General features: G+C 39.0%; 1 protein-coding gene across 4 annotated transcripts in view; it reads right to left on the reverse strand.

Annotated features, from left to right (window-relative positions):
• Positions 1 to 20,814, reverse strand: part of DIAPH2 (diaphanous related formin 2) — a 185,716-nt gene that overhangs the window by 152,620 nt on the left and 12,282 nt on the right. Inside the window, exons 2-10 of one of the 4 annotated variants that reach the window (XM_032124439.1) lie at positions 15,430 to 15,462; positions 12,866 to 13,042; positions 11,896 to 12,000; positions 8,287 to 8,307; positions 3,955 to 4,094; positions 3,501 to 3,575; positions 3,350 to 3,419; positions 2,232 to 2,368; positions 1,318 to 1,429 (exon numbers count right to left, since the gene is read on the reverse strand). In XM_032124439.1, coding sequence (XP_031980330.1) covers positions 1,318 to 1,429; positions 2,232 to 2,368; positions 3,350 to 3,419; positions 3,501 to 3,575; positions 3,955 to 4,094; positions 8,287 to 8,307; positions 11,896 to 12,000; positions 12,866 to 13,042; positions 15,430 to 15,462 — 870 coding nt within the window. Of the gene's footprint in view, positions 1 to 1,317; positions 1,430 to 2,231; positions 2,369 to 3,349; positions 3,420 to 3,500; positions 3,576 to 3,954; positions 4,095 to 8,286; positions 8,308 to 11,895; positions 12,001 to 12,865; positions 13,043 to 15,397; positions 15,463 to 20,814 lie in introns of those variants that run through there. The other 3 variants (XM_032124442.1, XM_032124441.1, XM_032124440.1) reach the window with 3 other exon arrangements.

Below are 20,814 nucleotides of genomic sequence, written 5' to 3' on the forward strand. Positions count from 1 at the left end.
GAGAGAAGAGGTGCCATCTGCTCTGATTGCTGCTGCCAGAGAGACTCTGGCTTAATGGCTTGTGCTAATACATTACAAGTAAAGAACGATTTTGTCAGAAACAAGGTAATGAGTCTTGCAATTGTGCCTTCACTGAGGTATCAGAGAGCTTTGGGAGGGGGAGCTTGGCAGGAATGGTGGGTGGTTGTTTTTGTTTGCCTTAAATCAACAAGGTCATAAAGAAGGAGACAAGCTCAGAATGAATTCTTCAGTGATAGCACTATTAAGGTCAGAATGTCATTTATAGAAACTTACTGAACACCATTAACTCATCAGCCCTGAAACAAGAGGTGCTAACAGCAAACACAGCATTAAGGCAACTACAGCTGATGTGTATTTGATCCAAGACTGGAAAAAGGCATCCCAAGGATACCTACCCAGTTCACACTGTACTTTCCCATATCTTTCAGCCAAAATAGCTGAAATACGAATTCCGATACAAAATGTGCATCAATACTGTACTGGGAGAAGACAGTAAGTCAAAGTCATCCTTTAATAGGATATTCAGCCCTTGGCCTCTATGCAAACATGGCAGTACCAAAAAAAAACCCAAAACCAGCCCCAATTAAAAAAACCTTGCACTGTAATAGCAACCAAAACTCTTAGCTAGTCTGGTGCCCACAGAGAATTAAAAGCCTCTATCCATTGACTATAAGCAGCAATGAACATGATCTAAGTCATGACTTAGTAAAAACCACTGGCAGAGAATGTTTATTTTATTATTTTATTATTTTATTAAAACTGTAAAAGCTCACTAGATCACCCTTAGAGAAGCACTAGTGGCTGATGAGAGGCACACATTGAACACACCAAGGAACACAGAGTCCCTGTTGGCAAAATACCAATGATATCCTGCTGCACTTCATTCATCCCAAAAGGAACAGTGCCAAAACTGGGCACAGCCCACTCTACACCTGCCATAATTATCATATATCTGAATATTTAAGAGGCAACAGTCAAAAGCCCCAGTACCAGGAACAGATTTATTACCTGAACATTACATCTGGCATTCAAGGAAAGAAATATCACTAATTACTCTCTTTACTACAGTCAAGACTTCTTAATCCTTTTTTTGGGACAAGAACTGAGCTCCTTGCTCTCAAACCACTAACAAGTAGAAAATCTAATACCAGTGGACCATTGGTGTTTATTTCTCCTCTTTTACTGAGCCCCGGACTAACAGCAGCAAAAGATTTTGCGCGTAAATTATTTAAAGGTCACAAAGCAATCCGCCGTGTTCCAGCCTTCTGGCTGAAGCACACAGAAAAGCAAACTCACCTGCAGCTGTATGAACTCGTGGTTCTCCAGGCCTTCAACAATCTGAGAGAAACGCTCTTCCCTGCTGTGCCTCTCAGCAGCAGTTGTTATAGCACATAAAAGCTTGTCCAGACTAAGAGAAAGACAAACTGTCAAAAGGCACAGCACAGCCAACTCACTCATTTTAAACATACTCAGCCCACTATCCACATGACTCAAGGCTTTAGGGCACTGACAGAGTTTAAATGCATTTATCTACAAAAAGTTGAAAACAAATCAAGAATCAAGTGTTAAAAATATCTACAAGATTAATGTTGGAATAAGAAAAAAAAGGGTGAATAAATCTCTGGATTATTATTTCAGCTAAGAAACAATCAATCAGTGAGGGAGAAAAAATCCTTACCTCTCCAAGGCTGTGCACTTGAAAACAGATGACATGTTTAACATCTGGAAATTCTAATAAATTGTCCTTTCAGAAATCAAAATGTTTTAATCTATTTATTGCACAGTAGATGAAGTTTGCCCATTTGAACCTTCAGTAAATAAATACACCGATGAATTTACAGGAAACATATGCCAAGTGATTATCTTTGTTTTAAAAATCTCATGGGCAAGTGCTAAATAACTCTAAGTTCAACTGTTGCAAAGCCCAGCTGTAAATGCAAACTTCTTGTTCCTGTGGTAGAGAGGTGATTTATCCTTTCAGACCTTCCACTTCAGCCACAGTGCACGTGAGCCACAGGTCTCTGCTCACTTGCTTTTCTCTGATTTAATACTGAATTAGGGCAATAGAACAGGTGAAATCTCTTTAATTTTAAACCACATTAATAAAGACTTAATAGGCTACACTTGTTTCACTGACAAGGTTTCTCACCTGTGTCCAAGTTAACAACTCGTGAGCACAAAAAAAGAGAAAGCTTCAATCTCTCACTTACATGTTTTCCTCTCCAACAATGCAGATGGCAGAAAGGATTTTCACTGTCTCAGTCATCATGTGTGGTTGCTTTGGATCAATTGCTCTTGACAACAGCAAGAGACTCCTTTCATCTCCTAGAATCCTTTGCAAACCGTACTGAGAGAAACAAAAAGCTCCTGGTGAAAAGGGTGCTCTTGCCTTGGACACTCATCACTAGCTCTGGGATAAGATCCTGAGGGATTCTCCCAACCCCTCCCTCCCACAGGGGGTTTGGCAACACTCTACTAAAAGCCTCAGGCCACAGGTCAGTGTCCCCAGTCTCGCATCTGAGGCTTTCTCCTGACAGAGAGAGATTCAGCTCTTCAGGAGGACACTGGGACCTTGTAAAATCAGTACACCCACCAAAAGACAAATCAGGTTTTATTTTCTATGTCTGGAACACCCCAGAAGTATGAAAAATCTGCCTTTCTCCCTCTTCATTAGACAAGCTCATCTGTGAGATTTTTCTAAACTGGGTAGAAGTAGTTATAAGTAATTTTTATGCAGTTTTATTTCCTGGGGAGGATACATAAGTACAAGACTTCAGATTTTGCTATGCATTAAGCAAAATTACAGGTTTAATACATCAGCTTCTAGAAACAGTACTCGTACTCTGTAAACCTGAGTAACCAGTGTTAGAGAAAATTAGATCCAACTTAACCTAATCCTTTACCCACAACCTACCAACTTAAAAACCACAGCTAAAAAGATATCAAATCCTATTCAATTTAAATCAGGTGAAAAGTACATTATATTAACAATCATGTATTGAAATCTGAATTTATAAACTTTATTTTTTCTAATTTCCAAGTAATTCATTTCCAAATTAACTTACCTTAAATTTATACTATCATCCTCCCTTTATCAAATAGTTTACTGCCAAAAATCAATAGTATTGAACAAAACTAAAAAAAATGCATATTCTGAAAGGCTCATGAAGAAGACTCTTAACAGAAGTCTAAGACTTACACTTCCAAAGAGTTAAACACTGGATATCCCAAAGCTTTCCTTCCCTCTCCAACATTTAACATGCTACATATATCTTGAGCTAAGAAAAATCAATCATACTAGAAGTATGTGAATTTAAAATACACTTACTTTATTGTTCATAAATGCTTTGAGGCACTGGATAAGTTTATGTTGATTCTTCTTATCAATACTTTCTTGCCTTGAAAGGAATGAGGAAAATAACATAAGAAAAATCTTCACGACTTCCCCACCCCTCCCTTCAAATGATCCAAGTCCTTACTGTTTCTTGTCCAGAAGCTTTTCCAATGCATCCAACAGAAGTCCAAGACCTTCATGTCCAAAATTGTTAACCCAGCTGGAAAAAAAAAACGAAGAAAAATGCTTTTAATTATTTCTTAACCAAATGCAAAACTTGCAAAGTTATTTCTCCATTACTGCTTGTGCATCCCTTCGTAGGCTCCACTTTCGGTCTCACTTCCCAAAAGACCTGATCAGCCATGAAGGGAAATGTTCCAACAAGTACAAATTGCTGAAAGCCACAGTGAAAGGTGAGGAGATATTGCAGACAGCTGCAAACATTTCACTTATCCTTGTCCATGGTGCTGTGAACACTGCTCTCCTGTCAACAAGCATTAACATAATTACTCTGTTTCAAAAAAACCCCAGAGCCCACAACTCTCTCTTGCTTAGAAAAAGACCATGATGAAAACCACTGCAGAAATTGCTCTGCTTACCTGACTGGGTTGCTGGTTAGAGACACTCTCAAAGACTCCAGGCAATTAAGAAGTTTTTCATCTGAAATTCCAGATCGCAGCTCATGGATATATTCTTGTGAGGACAGTGTGCATTCGTGCTTGCTGTTTTTTAGTCCACCCTATCACAGAAGGCAGAATGCTGCTGAGTGTTCTACTGATCAAGTAGTGTTTAGATGATAAAATAGAAGAGTAATATTTCCATGTGAATTTTCAAGTCACACTACAAGTATTCAAGACACCTGACTTGACTTGGATTTGTCACCAGTGTTTAATACTTCTGGTTTTGCATCACAAGGATAACTATTTCTGCTGGAATCTTTTTCACTTCTTTGAATAAAAGTGCATGTACTACAAATTGAATATAAAAATTTAATTCCATCATTCAGTTGTATTAACGTATTTAATGAGAGTAAATTAAACACCTACTTCACAACACTGTATTAGAAACAATCACAAACAGAGACACAAAAAACCCCCAGTTCATGCAATTTCATGAGCCAATTTTTTGCTGTACCATAGTCCATGTTTGGCCCCTAACAGAGATCTCTACAGGATGTTGTTTGCTGCAAAAAAAATGATACAGGAGATTTGACAAAGAGCTCTCTCCTGCTGAAGTGCCACTACAGAAGAATAACCACTTACAAGGTATTTCACTATTAAAATCCCTGAGCATCAGTTTTTAGAGCTATAGTATTCAAACCCATGAACAAGACACAAAGCACTTTCTAAAAGGTGCAACTAATCTTTTGTACAGCTCTGACAGGTTGCAGTAGGCTTATCTCAGAAGAATGCTTATGATTCATTTGCAGTTCCTAAAGCTCCTTAGCTCTGAAGGATCTGTTGAAGACACCCTGATAAAGATGCCCTGGGTGCAAAGGCAGTATCAAGTGCCTGACCTGAAGAAGATTTATATACATTTGGTTTTAATTGTATCAGAAGCTTCCACGGCTAATATTCATATTAGTGTCTCTTTCATAAAGGTCCACTTCTCATAAAGTTTCTGGTTTGCTCTCTTCAAATTCTTACCATTCATTTTCCAAAAATGCACTAAGTATGGCTGATGACAAAACGACTTGGCTAAATTTAAGCGAATGACTTTGACCTAAAGATTCAATGCATAAAACAGAACTAAGTCCACATTATCCTTTCAGATTAGAACAAAAACATGACAGACTGTGACTGCATTGAGACAACAGTGTCCTCTGCACTCTGTCAGCTTTGAAGATGTTTCTTGCTGACATGCAAAAGACCTTTAGCTGGACATCACCTGCCAGTTACATATCAAAGGACCAAGGCAGACAAAGATGAGTAAGAAGGATATAAAGGGACTGGAATCAGTCACCATCCACCTCCTAAACAAAGAGATGCTCTTCCACCAAAGGAAAAAGGAATAAATGGGTGGGGATTATCTTTATGAGAGTAGGAACTGATTGTAAATCAGGTTAATATATCAAAAATCATGAAAATTCTGAAAAATCATCACTCTGAAGGACCATAAGACAAAGAACTAGAAAAAGGAACAGCTTTATGCCACTCATTGAACAGATGGGAATCAGAAAAGATTCTATGTGTAACTAATGCACATTGACACAGTATGGATCTAACTGGGCACAAATTGTCATTTCAGCCATTCCCCAACTGGTAAAAAGAGAACAGAAATACTGTTGAGAGCCACAAAATGTACAAAGAGATGAGACAATGGCGACTTCAATCAAATGCCACTGTCTGTTAAGCTAGACCCTGAAAAGCACTCTAGAATGCAAGACATAGTGGCTTTTCCCAAGAGATGAGTTTGCCCTTCCACTGCAGTCTGCTGCAAGCTCCCAAAGAGACTCCAATCCACACTGGGACAACCAGAAATCTTTGCTACTCTTTGCTTCGTGTTCAAACCAAGATGTGATCTTGCTGCCTCCTCTTTCTATGCCATCCAGGCCATCAGTGAAGCACCTCTGCTCTGCCTAGTCCTTTATTTTCAGAAGACCTATGACCTCCTCAAAAGTATTTACGATAGGTCAGAAGTTCAAAGAACTGGCAGCGTGCTCTGCTAAGGCTCCTTCCCACGTCTCGCAGGACAGGCACATTTCTTCACTGATTCTTTGAAAAAGCACCTTTAACTGCACAGCAGTAAGGGACCAACTCCTCTTCTTTATTCTCCTCCCTCTTCAAAATGGATGGTCACTCAAGACAGGTCATAAAAAGCCATTCTTAAAATCTTTCAGAGAATTCTCACCTTACCAGGGTTACTTTCTGTTATTCCCTGTAATCAACATCTCAGTCTCAATCCACTCTTACCCCTAGCCATACTAACTCGAGTGCTGAACCAGGTGCTACTTCTTTTATTTCCCTATTCAAAGAGAGTTTGATTGGAATGCTATTTTTGAGTAATGCTACGCCTTTATATGGATCAGATCTTAATATAAACATTTCTCATTACTTTGAGGTACAAGGTCCCAGTGAAACATACATTTTACAGGAGAACTCTAATAAAGGTGAAGGCAAAAGTGAAGTAGAAAAACTGAGATGGTTGGGTCCCACATCAGAATGCTCAGAGATTAAACCAATGCTTATGAATGAAAGTCTTAGAAATTACTTTATGACCAGTTACCTTCATACTGTTACAATCAAGGCAGAGGATGATTCATGGATGCCAACTCAAGTGAGAGCCTGGACCACAGAGCAATTGCACCAGTGCTGACGATCCCATGTAAAATTCCAACAAGTTCAAGCTCCCAAGTCCCCATGAACAGGGAAACCTCTTCTCTGCAATCTCTACAACCCAGCAGTACTACTGGGAACATAGCAAAATTCCTCTCCTCCCTAACCACAGTGAATCCATAAACCTCCAAGGAAATAGCTCCACATGCTGGCAGAAACAATCAGTTCCTAAAGGATGGATCCTGGGAGAAGCACACTGAGGTGCAAGCGCTCGTTAAGCAACAATATGCAGAAGCCATACTCCAGGCACAGCACTTCTTATTTTAGTATTTAGCAAGTTATTTGCACAAAACCATGCTTTTAATGCAGAGCTGTTCTTGCTCTCTATCAGACCCTGAACTCAAATGCATGGGGAGGAAACATCTTAAAGTTTCTCCCCTACCCATTGTGGGAATATCAGCTTCCTTTATAAAATAATCTCTTCACAAAGCAGCTGTTCAGGCTAATTCACACCATAAGGAAATTACATGGCAGCAGGGATTATTTGAAACTGGTTGTAACACACTGAACTGGAAAATGAGTCATTTTTCCCCTCAAAAATCAAATACCTTTAAACACATAAGCACAATTTAGGCACTTTTCTCAATCAGGGGAAGAACTAGTACTGTGTACAGAACTAAGAAGTACTGGTGAACACAAAGAGAAAAGTCTCTTTAAAGGCCACTCTGAACAAGACAGAGCCAAGAGAAAAATATACAAGAATATAGTGTGTAGGAAAAAACCTAACTATGTCTGAGGCAATGATTAGACAGTTTTAAGCCATAGATTGTTCTCTATTATTTTTACTACAGAATATAATTATAGAGGATGAACTAAGTGGAAAGCCTTGCTGTACCTGAAAAGCCTCGCTGTACCTGAAAAGCCTCCTTTGGCCGTAACCAAAAATAAAGTCCATCCATAATTAAAAAGAACATCTTTGCTTTCAACCACTGTTTTAAACATGCATGTAATTATTTCCCAAAAAATCCTTTTTTCCAGGAAACTAACTTCCTGAACTCGTTCCCACAAATTAAATCCCAAGTATTTGTTTATAATATTTGAATTTAATCACGACAACATAAAATGTAGATGAGTCCTTAGTAAGACAAAAGTTATGCTCTCAGCAATCTCATCTTAAACTTACTGACCTTCTGAATACTCTAAATTAATCTTATTCTCACACTGATCTGCTGCAGTTGGCATTTCCAAGACAAGCTATGAATAATAACAATTAGGACATAAAAAAATTCCTTATCTGAACAGAGTGAAGTAAGCCAAATACTGCCAATTTAAAATTTCAAGTGCCTGCCTTCAATAAAAATCAAGACAAGCACAAATTATATTTGTTGCTCACAATGAAGAGATGAGCTCAGTGAGTCTGAAGTATTTGGAAATAGACTCCTGAAAACTTGAAGACATCCCTCAAAAGTGTAAGCAATGATCTTATACTGGTAAGATAAACATGACTGAGGTGGTTGACAATTATTTTGTTAAAACAAGGATTCAGTTGTGCCCACTGAACTTTTAAAACCCAGATTAAAGGTCCAAATTATTCCAGCCTGATCTCTAAAAAGGGAAGTTCATAAGAGAAAACAAAACTCTCGTGTTCGTACTCACCGGAACTTTACTTCCGACTATCTGCATGCAGTGGTCAGCCAAGAGAGGTTATTGTGTAAAAAAGATAACAATAATACATAAATAAACACAGCACAGTACTTAGTAGGACGTAGTTGCACACACATTTTTCAGTGTTTAACCATTAGTAGTAGTTACATTCTTTTATCACTTTATCAAACTGTTTGGGGGTTAGAGCTTCTCAACAGGAAAACAGCAGCTCTACTGTAGGAGCAACAGTTTCAAATTCTTATGTTCTGCTGCTAAATCATCAGTATTTGACACATTTACCAGCACATAACTAAATACCTGGCTTGAAAGCTACATCTTGGAAGACTAAATGTGCCATTTTGCTGAAATTATCAGGTCAGATACTTTATATATGACACTGAGAACCCTACAGAACATGCTAATGGCATACTGACTTCCTTGCATGTATAACAACTGCTTTTATTATGGAGCTTTTGATCTGTTTAGATGATGTCACCACTGAATTTAATTAAGTTTGCGTAATCAAAAACATAGCCTACAGTTATAACTCCAACTTGCATTTCAGAAAATCTCTCATGACATTTTTATTCAACTGCTCAGTATGGATGCTTTAATTACATGGATAATTAAACAGTGATTTTCAGAATGCCATCTTCTCTTCACCATGGAACAGCATCTCTATATTCATGAACAAAAAGTTGGCTTTCCCCAGAGGAAACTGCAGGAAGGCAGCACATCTGTGCCCTGTTCTGTCACCTTGCACAAATGCCCACGTTCCTGGGAACACCAGGACAATGGAGCTCTGCTCAAACACCACAGGCCTCTCCTCCTCAGCTCACCTGCTGCAATCTGACAGCAGCAGCCAGTTTATTGAATAACCACTTTCATCTGCTCAAGAGCTGCTTTGGTTCTGAGATCTGAATGTGTATCTGTTCAGCCTCCACCTGCTCCATTTTCTACTCTTATCTCTTCTGTTGCTCCTTTAGGGAGGCTTTCAAAAACAGAAGTCCCTACAAGACTTTCAGTCAACACTTCTCTTCCTGATGAAGCTCCCTCTAGAAGCACAGGAAGGGACTGCCATCACTAGACAATCTCTTCACCTAATTTACTATTTTCTTCTCTCACCAATGGTTCAACTATTCAGTACAGCACAAAATGTCACCACATTCAGTTCTGAAACTGAATTCCAATCCTTCACCAGTTCTCAGGTTTAATTTCCATGGTCAACAATCTTTCTCTTCAAGGGAGAGAAGGAATGAGGAGCACAGAAAATCACTTCCCATGAAAGCATCCAGCTCATGAGCTTCTACACATCTTCCACCCCCAAGGAAAACTTTCTTCACACAGCAAAACCCAAATTCCCTTCTCAGAACTCTGAAGACAAGTGTTTCAGAAAAGCATGGTCAACATGCTGCAGATGGCACACACGCAGGGGAAGTGAAGCACCAAATTTAAAATAATTCGGTTAAGACAACATCAGCAAATGAGAGTGATATCTTCACATTGAAGGGAGAGAGCTCAAAAGCCTAATTAAACAAACATGAAATGAACTGCAAGAAAAGTCACATCAACTGTTAAGTGTGTTTTGTAAGAGCTCTAAGCAGAAGGTCCAAGTGTTTTCAGTGTAAAAAGGAAGACAGGTAATTATCTATGACAAAAGAAAAAGGTAGAAAATTTAAAGACAGATCATTTTGAATGCAACCAGCATTTTCATGGAAGACAATCCTGAAGAAAAGAAAGTTTGACAATTCATGATGCAGTAAAGATTGATTAGGGCTTGAATTCATCTGAGCAGAACAGTAGTTGCACTAAACAGAAGATGAAATTACAAGTGAAAATGAGATTTTGCACCATTGTAAGATCCCAATCAACATTTCAAAATTAAGCTCAGTATTTCAGAATTTTTTAACAATCAAGATGCTAGCTATTTAGAAGTTAAATTAGGATAACATGCTACAGAAAGGTAATGTACATTTCTGAATGATTCCATTCAAATGCTGTGATTCAACTGCAAGGAGGACATACTGAAGCACACAAACTTCAATATGAGCCATTTTTCCAACAGGAAAAACTCTTTGCATACGTGTAAAACATCCACACTGGTGCTGACTTAAGCCCAAAGGGCACATTCATGTACAAGGATCTTTTAGGATGACTTGGTTTTAAATTGTTAGTACGTTTGGACAAATATATCCCCTGTTCTGTTAAGTTTTCCATGCTGCAGCACACATGGGGAGGAATGCAATGCATTAAAATTTCAGCAGGAAGCCATGCAATGGTAGCCATGCTTTCCTTACTCAGCTACACAATTTTGGGGCTTGAGGCAGCCACATTTCAACAGCAGCGTACATGAGAGACATCACCACTGTTCAACTACTCTTTGAAAAAAATTGCAAATACTATTTCTACTTTCACTTTCTACTCCTTCATGAAGTATTTTTGCATACTAAGAAAAATTCCAGATTTAATATTGATCATCAAGTGCAGATAAAAATCTTACAGAGCATAATTAGTCGTTCCCAAAGACAGTCTAGTTCATAGTTCATAACATTCACTGCATAAGCTTGAATAATTCTCCAGTAATTTGTACATTTAGTTAGACCATGCTTAAAGCACTGGATTCCTTCCAGCACACACTAAAGGGCTGTGGATTTTAAGATTAACTCATGCAGGAACATCACTCCTCAGAAACTAGATCACCATTTTCATTACCATTTCATCACCATTATAACACAAGCTTTTCCCCACTGAACTTTATAATGTTTCATGCAAGGCATTTGCATAATAATTGCATGTCATTGTCATCTTAATTTTTTGAAATTTAACTCTGCAGAGCTGATTTTCAAGGTTAAAAAGAGACAAGTCAAGTGTACTGCTTGCAGTCTATGCTTACAGATTCCTTAGGCAGACACCAGCAATCTTTATTTATTTCTGTATTTGCTATAGTCAACTTTTAACACACACAAAGCACACTGTTGTATTTTATAACTAATTAGTACTAACAGTTCAACTGCAGAAAGTAAACTGCAGCTTTTCATTACTCGAAATTGTATTTCTCCACCCCAAAAGATGCTGGAGCATCCAGTAATTTCCTTACACTTCTTGCACCCTGAGGAAGACAGACTTCAAAAATTCTGCATGAAGGGCTAATCAATCAAATAAACTACAGAGAATAATCAACATGGATGAAAGATCAAAACATTTTTCTATTCAAAATGTAATCTGAAACTGGTTTTAAGACCATCTCTTCACTAAAGGAGTGTAGTACATACATTGCTACTGAAACCACAAAGTCAAAACCTTTTGGTACCAAAAATTCCTAAGATGAATTCCACAGAAATATGCTCAGGTTCCATCCATGACCCTACATCATGAAATCTGCAATTTCTTATAGCTTACAAGAAAGGCTCAAGTTTTCACATTGCCCAGCAGGGGACACATGAACTAACTGTCCAGATGCAGCTGCAAGCATTTAAAAGTGCGTAAGTAAATACACATTTATTTTTTCCTATCACTCTTAGATGAATCCAGACAAAAAACTGTCAAGTTTCAAGCTTGAAAAGCACCACACTCAAAGCTAAGCTTCCTCCTCAGGTGTGCCTCAGAGAGGGGAGCACTTACGGATTTGGCAGTTGCAGAAATGTACTGGACAACCATCTCACGCTTTGTGCCCAAGTCTTTGTCTCGCAAAGGAGCTTTGCGTTCCTCATTCAGGTTCATGTCTTCCTGTAAAGAAACAGACCACACCACATCAGGAATATATCTCAGGATTTTTATTAGTCTTTGTTCTTTTTAAGCTACTTTTGTTAAACAATTATCAAGCGAACAGAAGGTGTTTTCTCCAGTTTATCTGCGCCCATTTCATTTTGCCCTACCTGATTTTCTCATTTAATTCTGTCACCTCAAGTGCTCACGGGTTTTGAGATTTAGCCAAGATTCTAATTGCATCAAGGGGAATTAGCATTTGTGAAACTTGGCTCAAGAAGTAAAACTAGAGGGCAAACACAACAATTCTACACCACAAGTCGATACTTAAGTGTCAACTCTTGGGATGTTCCTGTGTTTTTAGGGAAATCGTATCACAGTGGGCACCATTCCTGCACTACCTAATCAGAAGGCTCTTATTACATGGATTATTAGCTTGTGGAAGGGGTAGATGTGAAACTCCTGCAACTCCTATATTTAAAACAAGCCTAAAAGTCAAAATCCTCTGCTAGATTAAATCTAGTAAGACACCTGTTTCACTAACTGATTAAACACAATGCAGTCATTACTAGCCATGACTAGGCTTGCCATTAAAAGTCAAAGTAACTTCAGCCTAGCACCTAAGAGCAGTCAGTGTTACTGTAATAACTACTGGTGAACAGCTTTGTCAAAGAGCTGTTAGTCTGTGAGACAGACCAATATATACTGTCTGCTTCAATAAGCATTACTTGGAAAAGTTTAAAACTAATCCCTTAATCTAACAAGCAAATCAAGCAAGTGTTAATTAACACTTATCCAATCCTTCAAAAGACACTCACAGCTTCACTGAACGGAGCAGAACCACACAGTGGAACAGGGCAGTTCTCAGGCCATACCCACACCTTACCATCATTTTTTCGAAGAGATCCATCACTTCCTTTTCTGATAAGTTCATGCAACGCTCATCAACAAGTGCCTGGGCATGTGGGATCTCGCTAATGGAAGGCTGAGAGTCAATAGGATGCTGAATGAGAGGCTTCTCCTTCTTCACTGCCGATTTTCTGAAGCTTGTAATTCTGTCACGCTGCAAAGACATTCATTCAAAAATAAGCAGAAATAGAGAAAAGCAGCCAATTACATGGCAGCAATGCACATGTTTTTAGTTAATTCAAGCAGCAGAGTTAAACTGAGCTGTAAGTAAAAATACTCTAATATTCAGAGATTACTTTGCACAGAAAGACAACATATAAGATAAACTCATGACAGGTCACATGCAAAAGGGATTTTAATATTTCCCATTGATTTAAAATTGCACCAGCTAGGTTAAACTCTTAGCATTTCAAAATCTTCAGCTCATCTTCTCACATTACTCTCCAATTATCCTGATAGTGAATAAATATGGTACCACAAAGGTAATGTCCAATGTTCCTTCACCTGAAGAGCTATAAGTCTTTGGAGGACAACTGAAAAAGTCAGCATTGGGAAGGAGGTACTCACAAGTTCATCAGGCTTACAAAAAAGTCCTGCTAAAGTAAAATAAAGTTTGTAGAGGAATTAATGCTCCAAGCATAGTTCATAACTCCCTGAAGAGTTTTTGAGTAGGAACTCCTGAAATTAGTGCCAAACTTTAGAAAGCCAGGTGCTGGGTTACTCACACAGAAGCAGCCACCCGTGGTTAAATACATGGACAGACTTTGGTGAAAGCATCAGACACTGCCAGGGCGTTTCTCTGGTTAGGGCTGACTGCTCAGGGCTTACACCAAACCCCCACTCCCTGGGCTCTAGGCATGCTCAGTTACTTTGTTAATACTGGAAACAACCAACACCAGCACCCTCCTTATAAGGCCATTTTTTATATTTGTAAATATTATTATCAATATATATTTGTTATCACTTATTTATTATATTTGTTATTTATTATAAATATCATTATATTTATATTATTTTTATCTTTATAAAATGAAACTATTCTGAAGACAGCCTGATTTTTTTATTCAATAACTGTTCTTAAAATTTTTAATATATATATTCATTTTGAGAACATTATGCATGTAGCAATTTTGCTCAAGGAACTGTTTGCATCCACAAATACTCCTGTATTTGTTTCAGGCACTGAACAGCCTTATAAAGATGTGCTTTCATCTAACAGCAGCTTATGTAGGGTTACCAGGATCAGTCATAGCACTTCGTCATCTCCACCAAAACACGTAAACCAAAACTTATATTGGCTACAATTAAACAGCCTCAGTGAGGTGTGAAAAGTTTGATGGAGTATTTTATTTGCAAAAACTTTGATTCCTTTTAGATTAGCAGGTCCGGAGTGGAGAAACTGAAGCAAGAGCTGTGGAGTATGGAGAAGAAAGATTATTTTTCTGTTGTTTTGTTTCTTTTTATTAATTTTTGTTGTTCATTGTTTTTGTTGTTATTTTTGATATCCTACAAGATTACCTGAAATTTTTGAAGGGAAGTGTCCCTAGATAAGCTGCATTCCCTCTGAATTTCTTTTAAGCTTTTTTTCTTTGAGGGAGGGGTGGTAGGGGGGCTCTCTCCTTCCTTAGAAATTTTATATTTGTGGACAGAAACACAATACCTACAAGGATACTGTTAATATCTTTGACAAAGCAAGAATATTACTTTAATCCATTTTCTACCTTACTAGAATAGTTTAAACTACGTTTTTGGAAACAAAAATTAGGGCACAGCCTGGTGAAAAGGCCAAGGATACAACATAATGCCTGAAAGGCAGTATCCAAATTTAGCCAGTACGTATCAAATGCAGTTTCATGTTGACCACTCACCAGTCACAAAAAGTCATTTCAGATCCAATTTCACCATAGTGCCATCTGTTTCAAGTACAACTTATCAACAACAAATTTGTTCAATGAGATTGCACTGGTGAGACCAGGCACAGTTTCCTAATTTCAGATGTGCAGACAATCATTAACTAAAGAGCCAGTGTGGCTTTAATTTATATATATATATAATACAAGGCTGTAATTTTAATGAAATCAATTTTTCTGAAAAAATACTTTGGAGCCAGTTTCAAAGCATTCAGGTTTATCAAGTTAGTGCTACTGAATCCAAACTTGTTTGGCCTTCAGTACACACTCATTATCCAAAATGGTTCCACTTGAATCATGTGGCAACCAACTTTGAAGAACCACTGCAGATCATTTACTGGTAAAGAGAAGGCCAAGAGAAATAACACTTCAACTGTTGAGTAACAGTTTCAACATAGCCACAGTATTTCTAAAGTACTTAAAATGTGCTTAATGAAGTTTCTCCAAATAGAAATCATTATTAATCTTCAACTGAAATCACAAATTAAGATCTTTAGGAATAGTCACTCAATTTTCTGAAATCTAATGCTTAATATCCTTATAGGAATGTTATTTTGTCCACAACATTTGGAGTAAAGTAGCATGCAGCGTGGAGTTACCATTGCAAATTAAGATGCTACAAAGACCTTACCACATCATCTGCCAAAGTTTTTATTTGAATATTCTATTAAAAAAAAAAAAAAACAACACACACAAATCAAAGAAAAAAGACAGTGTTACCTACTGCTTCAGAATAAAGAAGTTTATTTCATGTATTTAAAAAGCATTTGAAATTCCACCAAGTGTTCTAACAAAACTGCAGACAAATGAACATGGAATCTCCTGCCTTTTCCGTGAAAAAGCAAGCTTGCATCCCATTGCACCTTATCTTTTGAGTATTTAACTCAGGAACCCGAAGGCTGCACTGCTGCAGCACCCCCACTATTGCACAAAAGAGCAGCCAGGTCTCTCAGAAGGGTTTCCAAAACAAACACGGACTCCTGGACTCCCGAGTGCGTCAGCAGAGCCACGGGACACTCTCAGTCCTGACTCAGAGCTGAGCACTGCCCAGGCACCTTCCTGTGCCCAAACCTCTGCAGCCTTCGGCCAATTTCTCCTTCCTGGACACTGAGTAATGTCAGGCTGGAGATGAACTGGTTGCAGTCAGTGAACTGAAGATGCACAAACCTATTACTGTATCCTGCAGCCGTAGGGAGGAGAGAAGATCCAGCAGGCAGGAATTGTGCAGCAAGGTTGATTTATTTAATTATTTTACAAACTCTTTTATAGACTTTTTTCTTCATCGTCTAATTGGACAAAGGATCAGCCACCCGCTGGGTGGATTGGCTAAAATCCTAAACATCCACTGTCAAAATACTTTCCTACTGTACCATAAGCATAGTTCTACAAGCTCACAGGTGTTCATGGTTTATAGAACTTCTGCTAATCTCTTTGTGAGAAACAAAGTATCCCAGGGGCTTAGAAAGAAGAAAGAAAATTTTTGCTAGCAGCAATATTGTATCCACACAAGCCACTCACTGTTACCTCTCCTCCCTTTTGCCCCAACACTTCTTCCTAAGCAGGAAAATCCTGCTGACAAAGGTCACCAACATTACATTTTTATTCATGGCCAAAAAAGCCACTCATATTGCACACCAATAGCAATAACCATTATCAAGGAAGCATTTGACTCATGAACTTTGCTCAGTTGACACAAAGCAGTCGTGAATAGGAGTTAAGGTCTAGAACTCACAGGGAAAAGAATTCGAGAAGCATTCAGAAGTCCATGGTACAGTGGAGAGGACTGATCCTGGCTCCCAGGTCAGTCCCCACACAGCCACTTGCTCATTCCCTCCCAGTGGGATCATGTGGCCAATCAGAAGTACAAAAGCAAGAAAAACTTGATGGTTGAGATATAAAGACAATGTAATAACTGAAGCAGAAAAAAAAATAAACAAATGATGCAAAAGCCATCAGCTGGCACCAGCAGGCCAATGCCTACCCAGCTTCTGAGCATCTGCTGAATTGTAAAATCTCCTCCTCCCCACCCTGCAGCCCTGCCTTTATTGCCCTGCACGATGTGCTATGGTTTGGAATCTCTCTGGTCACTGTGGATGAGCTGTCCCGGTCGGATCCCCACACAACCTCCAGACCAGCCGTGCTGCTGCTGGGTGGGAGCTCAGGGGAAGCAGTAATCCTGGACACTGGGAAGGGCTGCTCAGCAAAACCTGAAGCACTGGGGGTTTTTTTTTTTTTCTGTCAATGCTGTTTTGGTCACAAATCTAGGACACAGCACCAGATGGGCTGCTCTGAACCAACTCCACCTGAGCCTAACCAGTACAGACATCTGCACATCCAGATGTTGACACCAACCTTTGAGCTTCCAAACCACTGCATCTCAATGCCCTTCCTTGCACCTCTCCTGCATTTTCATTACCTGGACTTGGTATGGAATTTATAATATTGAAATCAAAACTAAGATGTCCACTTGCTGCGCTGGTAAATAAACCTTTTAATTGAGATTACAGAGAAAAATGAACTAAAGCCTAACCTTGTTTTCAACCCAGAGACAGCCGGGCAATCAAGAAGTTCTAAAACGCCACATTCATTTTAGGAGCTACTTGTACTAGATTTTTTTTTCCCCCCTTCTCATTTAAGTACTGTCAATCTCTCCCAGAACCTGGGACAAGATTATCTACCCCATCTCTACACTTAATATTGCATTTGTCACTCAAACTCCTCTGGGCAAAATACAGAATACTAAAACAAGATAGCACAGTGCATTTTTTCAGACCCTGCAAGCACTCTTCCCAGAGATCCTTCTGGTGTACAAGCTACACTGCTGCCAGCAGCCACTCAAGATAAGCAGCACATTTAACAGGTAGGAGAGACACTGCAAGTAGCTGGAGGCAAACTCAAGGCAGTTCTATACCTGCAGATTCTCACACAGTTTTGACAATCTCTTGTACTAAGAAAGAAATCGCACTTCCAGGCTGATTTCAGAACATAACCCAAAAGCAGTTTACCTCCCTAGAAGGAAGTGTAAGATATTGCAGATTTTGTAGTCCTCCAGCATTATTCTTTCAGCCATCTATGAGACAGCCACAGCAACACAAGGCAGAAAAATCGACATCTTCCAAGCTTGTTAAAGACACTGACTCCCTGTTTTCAGGAGCAGCCCAAGGGAAAAGGTTTGGCAAAAATCTCTATGACGAAACATTTCCAGATAAGGGATATCAAATTAGCATTTATATGTATAAATACATATACAATTTAAGACAGTTGTATATCATCTCTTAGTTTTTAATATCAACACAAACCACAGAATTTCTTCAGCATCTATACCAAACAGCTATTTCCCACTGATTGACTTAGTTCTTTACTTAGAAGATTAAAGTGATAGAACTTCTCCCTTTCAAACACCACCTTCCCAGTCTATCAGTAGTTAATACCATTTTCGATTCACTCTTCCCAGTTTTAGTTTCCCCTACGTATCTGGCTACTTTCATAAGTACAGACAGATCATGACAGTGAGGCCCCACAAAAATAATAGCATATACTATTGCAACTGCACCAGCCCATCCTTTTATCTCAAAAGGTCTCAAGCCACATTAATATTCAGAGTAACTGAAATCTTGCACATGAAAATAGTAGAAAGATATTCGTCATTCACTACATTTCTTGATAGAGAAATCACTACTTCCTCATGCAAACAATGCAGGCTGCAGCAGCAACAATGTCACATTCACAGAATTAAATTACTCATGGTGATTGCATCAACTTTTAATACAAAACCCACAGCAAGTCTACTTTTTTTTATACCTTTTTCTAACTTGTGTTTTAATAAAACCTTCCAAATCACTTAAGCTGGCCGTGAGTTGTAAACTGAAGTACATTTACATGGATTGATGATAGTTAAGCATTATTTTGCCATGCTCTTAATTGTTACACTCAGGAATCTCACTCTTGCCACAAAAACCAAATTAGCAGTAACTCCCAGTTCACCACATGCAGAATGAACAACGATCAGCTGGGTAACTTCTAAACTTAACAGCAATTTTCACTCCACTGCCCAGGCACATCGTGGTGTGCTGGGACACTCATTCCTGCACACAGGCTGCACACTCAGGGAGAAGCTCCCACTGCTCTGAGCAAAGCCCATTTTCTAGGGGGAACAATCAGAAACTTGACCTCTTAACTTTCATGGGTTTTTTTTAAACTGAGCTGATATTGCTGTTTTCTAACATTTACCTCAATTTCAACACCTGCAAAAGCCATGGTAAAGCTTCACTCAAAGACAAGTGCTTTTTAATTTGTATACAAGCAGGAAGGGAATAACTTCCCATATGAACATCTGAACCAAGGGAGTTTAAAGGGACAAACCCAAAACTGGTTAATATTTGAAGTACAAAAAGTCGTCTGCAACTTGAATCTAGGTCTTAGTCACAAAAGAGAATTCACTCCTACGACCTCTGTTCTTCAGTTCAGAGAATGAATAATGTTCCCATTAGACAATTTAACCATCTGTTAACATATTCAGTTTTGCAATCAAATCTAAAAAGGCACCTAGGAAATTGTGAAAAGATACCTCAGTCATAAAAGCTGATGTGCAGAAACCAGGGCTACACACTCATTTAGGCCTTTCAAGATCTTTACCCATGATGAAGTATACCTGACATTTTGTGAATTATATTTTTACTCATTTTATTACTAATGTCTGCTTTAGGATAATATTTTTCACACTTCAAGGAGCATTCACCACGCTTTCAGAAAAACCTTGAAATGACTGTTGTAATCCATCTGGCTGTCTCAAAAACACTTGAATTGAGCAATACCAATAGTTTTGTTACAATTGTTGTACATTTACATTCGGTCTATATGACACCATATGGAAAAAATCTCATTTGCCTTGCAGCTGTTTGCTTCACAAACTCCTTGAATATGCATTATTTAGATTTTTAAACTAAGGCTTAACCTAAGCCTGAGCATGAAGGGAAGCATTCCCTGGGGTTGTACAAAATGAGAGCAAGGAGCACGTGAACACCTTGCAGCAGGCTGCCAAAATGCAGATGGAGAACTGTCAGCAGCACGAGCCAGGGCTGTGCCAGTGCAGGATGGCACCACCTCCCACAGGGAAGCTGCCAGCTTTCCCCAATTGCTCCACTTTCCCCCCCAGGAGAGTGACCACCCACAAGTGAGCAACGCTCCAGAAATAAGTTTGACAATTCCTCATGCTAAATAAAGCCCGAGGGTCACCCTGGCTGTAAATCATTAACAGCAGAGGGCACCAACTCTTTATAATCCCCTGCTCCCAACCAGAAGGGGAGGGAACGCACGCCAGAGGCACGGCAATCCTATCGGGAATCCTCGCAAATACCACAGGCTGATGCCAAGGGCCATCTCCACACCGCGTGTCTGTGCAAGGGGCATGGAGAAACCCTAAGCAGTGGCCTGCTCAGGTCACACTGAAAATAGAGGCTGAGAGGAAGAGAAACAGCTTTTTCAGTTTTATCTGACTGGCACATCACCATCACACTCCAAAAGCAAATGGACTGTTCAAAAAACTGCACTTTCCCAGGCGACTTCAAAGAAGCTTTTACAAAACAGCAAATTAATTCAGAAATTGAAAGGAAAAAACCCACTGTAAACAAACTTAGTCAACTTCATCAGATTTGTAACTGAAGACACAAAAGGAGTTGAGGAAGACAACTGAACTTTTATTATAATTTGAAGTTCAAATTGCCATTACCGCTTTGAAAAATTTGTTTCAGACAATGATTTCTTGGTGCTCACTGATAAGTGAGCTTTAAAAAACAGAACAAAATTAAAAGCTTTTTCCAAAAGCTGCAGTTCCAGGTCAGTTTAAGCCAACAAAATTGCTGGTTGTGAGACATGGCACGGGTGGCAGCAGAACAGTCAGATCAGGTTAGACAACTGCAGAAACGTCTGCAGGAAGCCGATTAGAAGAGACAGTTCTCACATTAGCCAGTGCAGAGGCAAATTAAGGAAGTTCTGGCATTTTCCAGAGCACAGCTGA

The sequence above is a fragment of the Corvus moneduloides genome, chromosome 14 (genome assembly GCF_009650955.1).
Source record: "Corvus moneduloides isolate bCorMon1 chromosome 14, bCorMon1.pri, whole genome shotgun sequence".
NCBI lineage: Eukaryota > Metazoa > Chordata > Aves > Passeriformes > Corvidae > Corvus > Corvus moneduloides.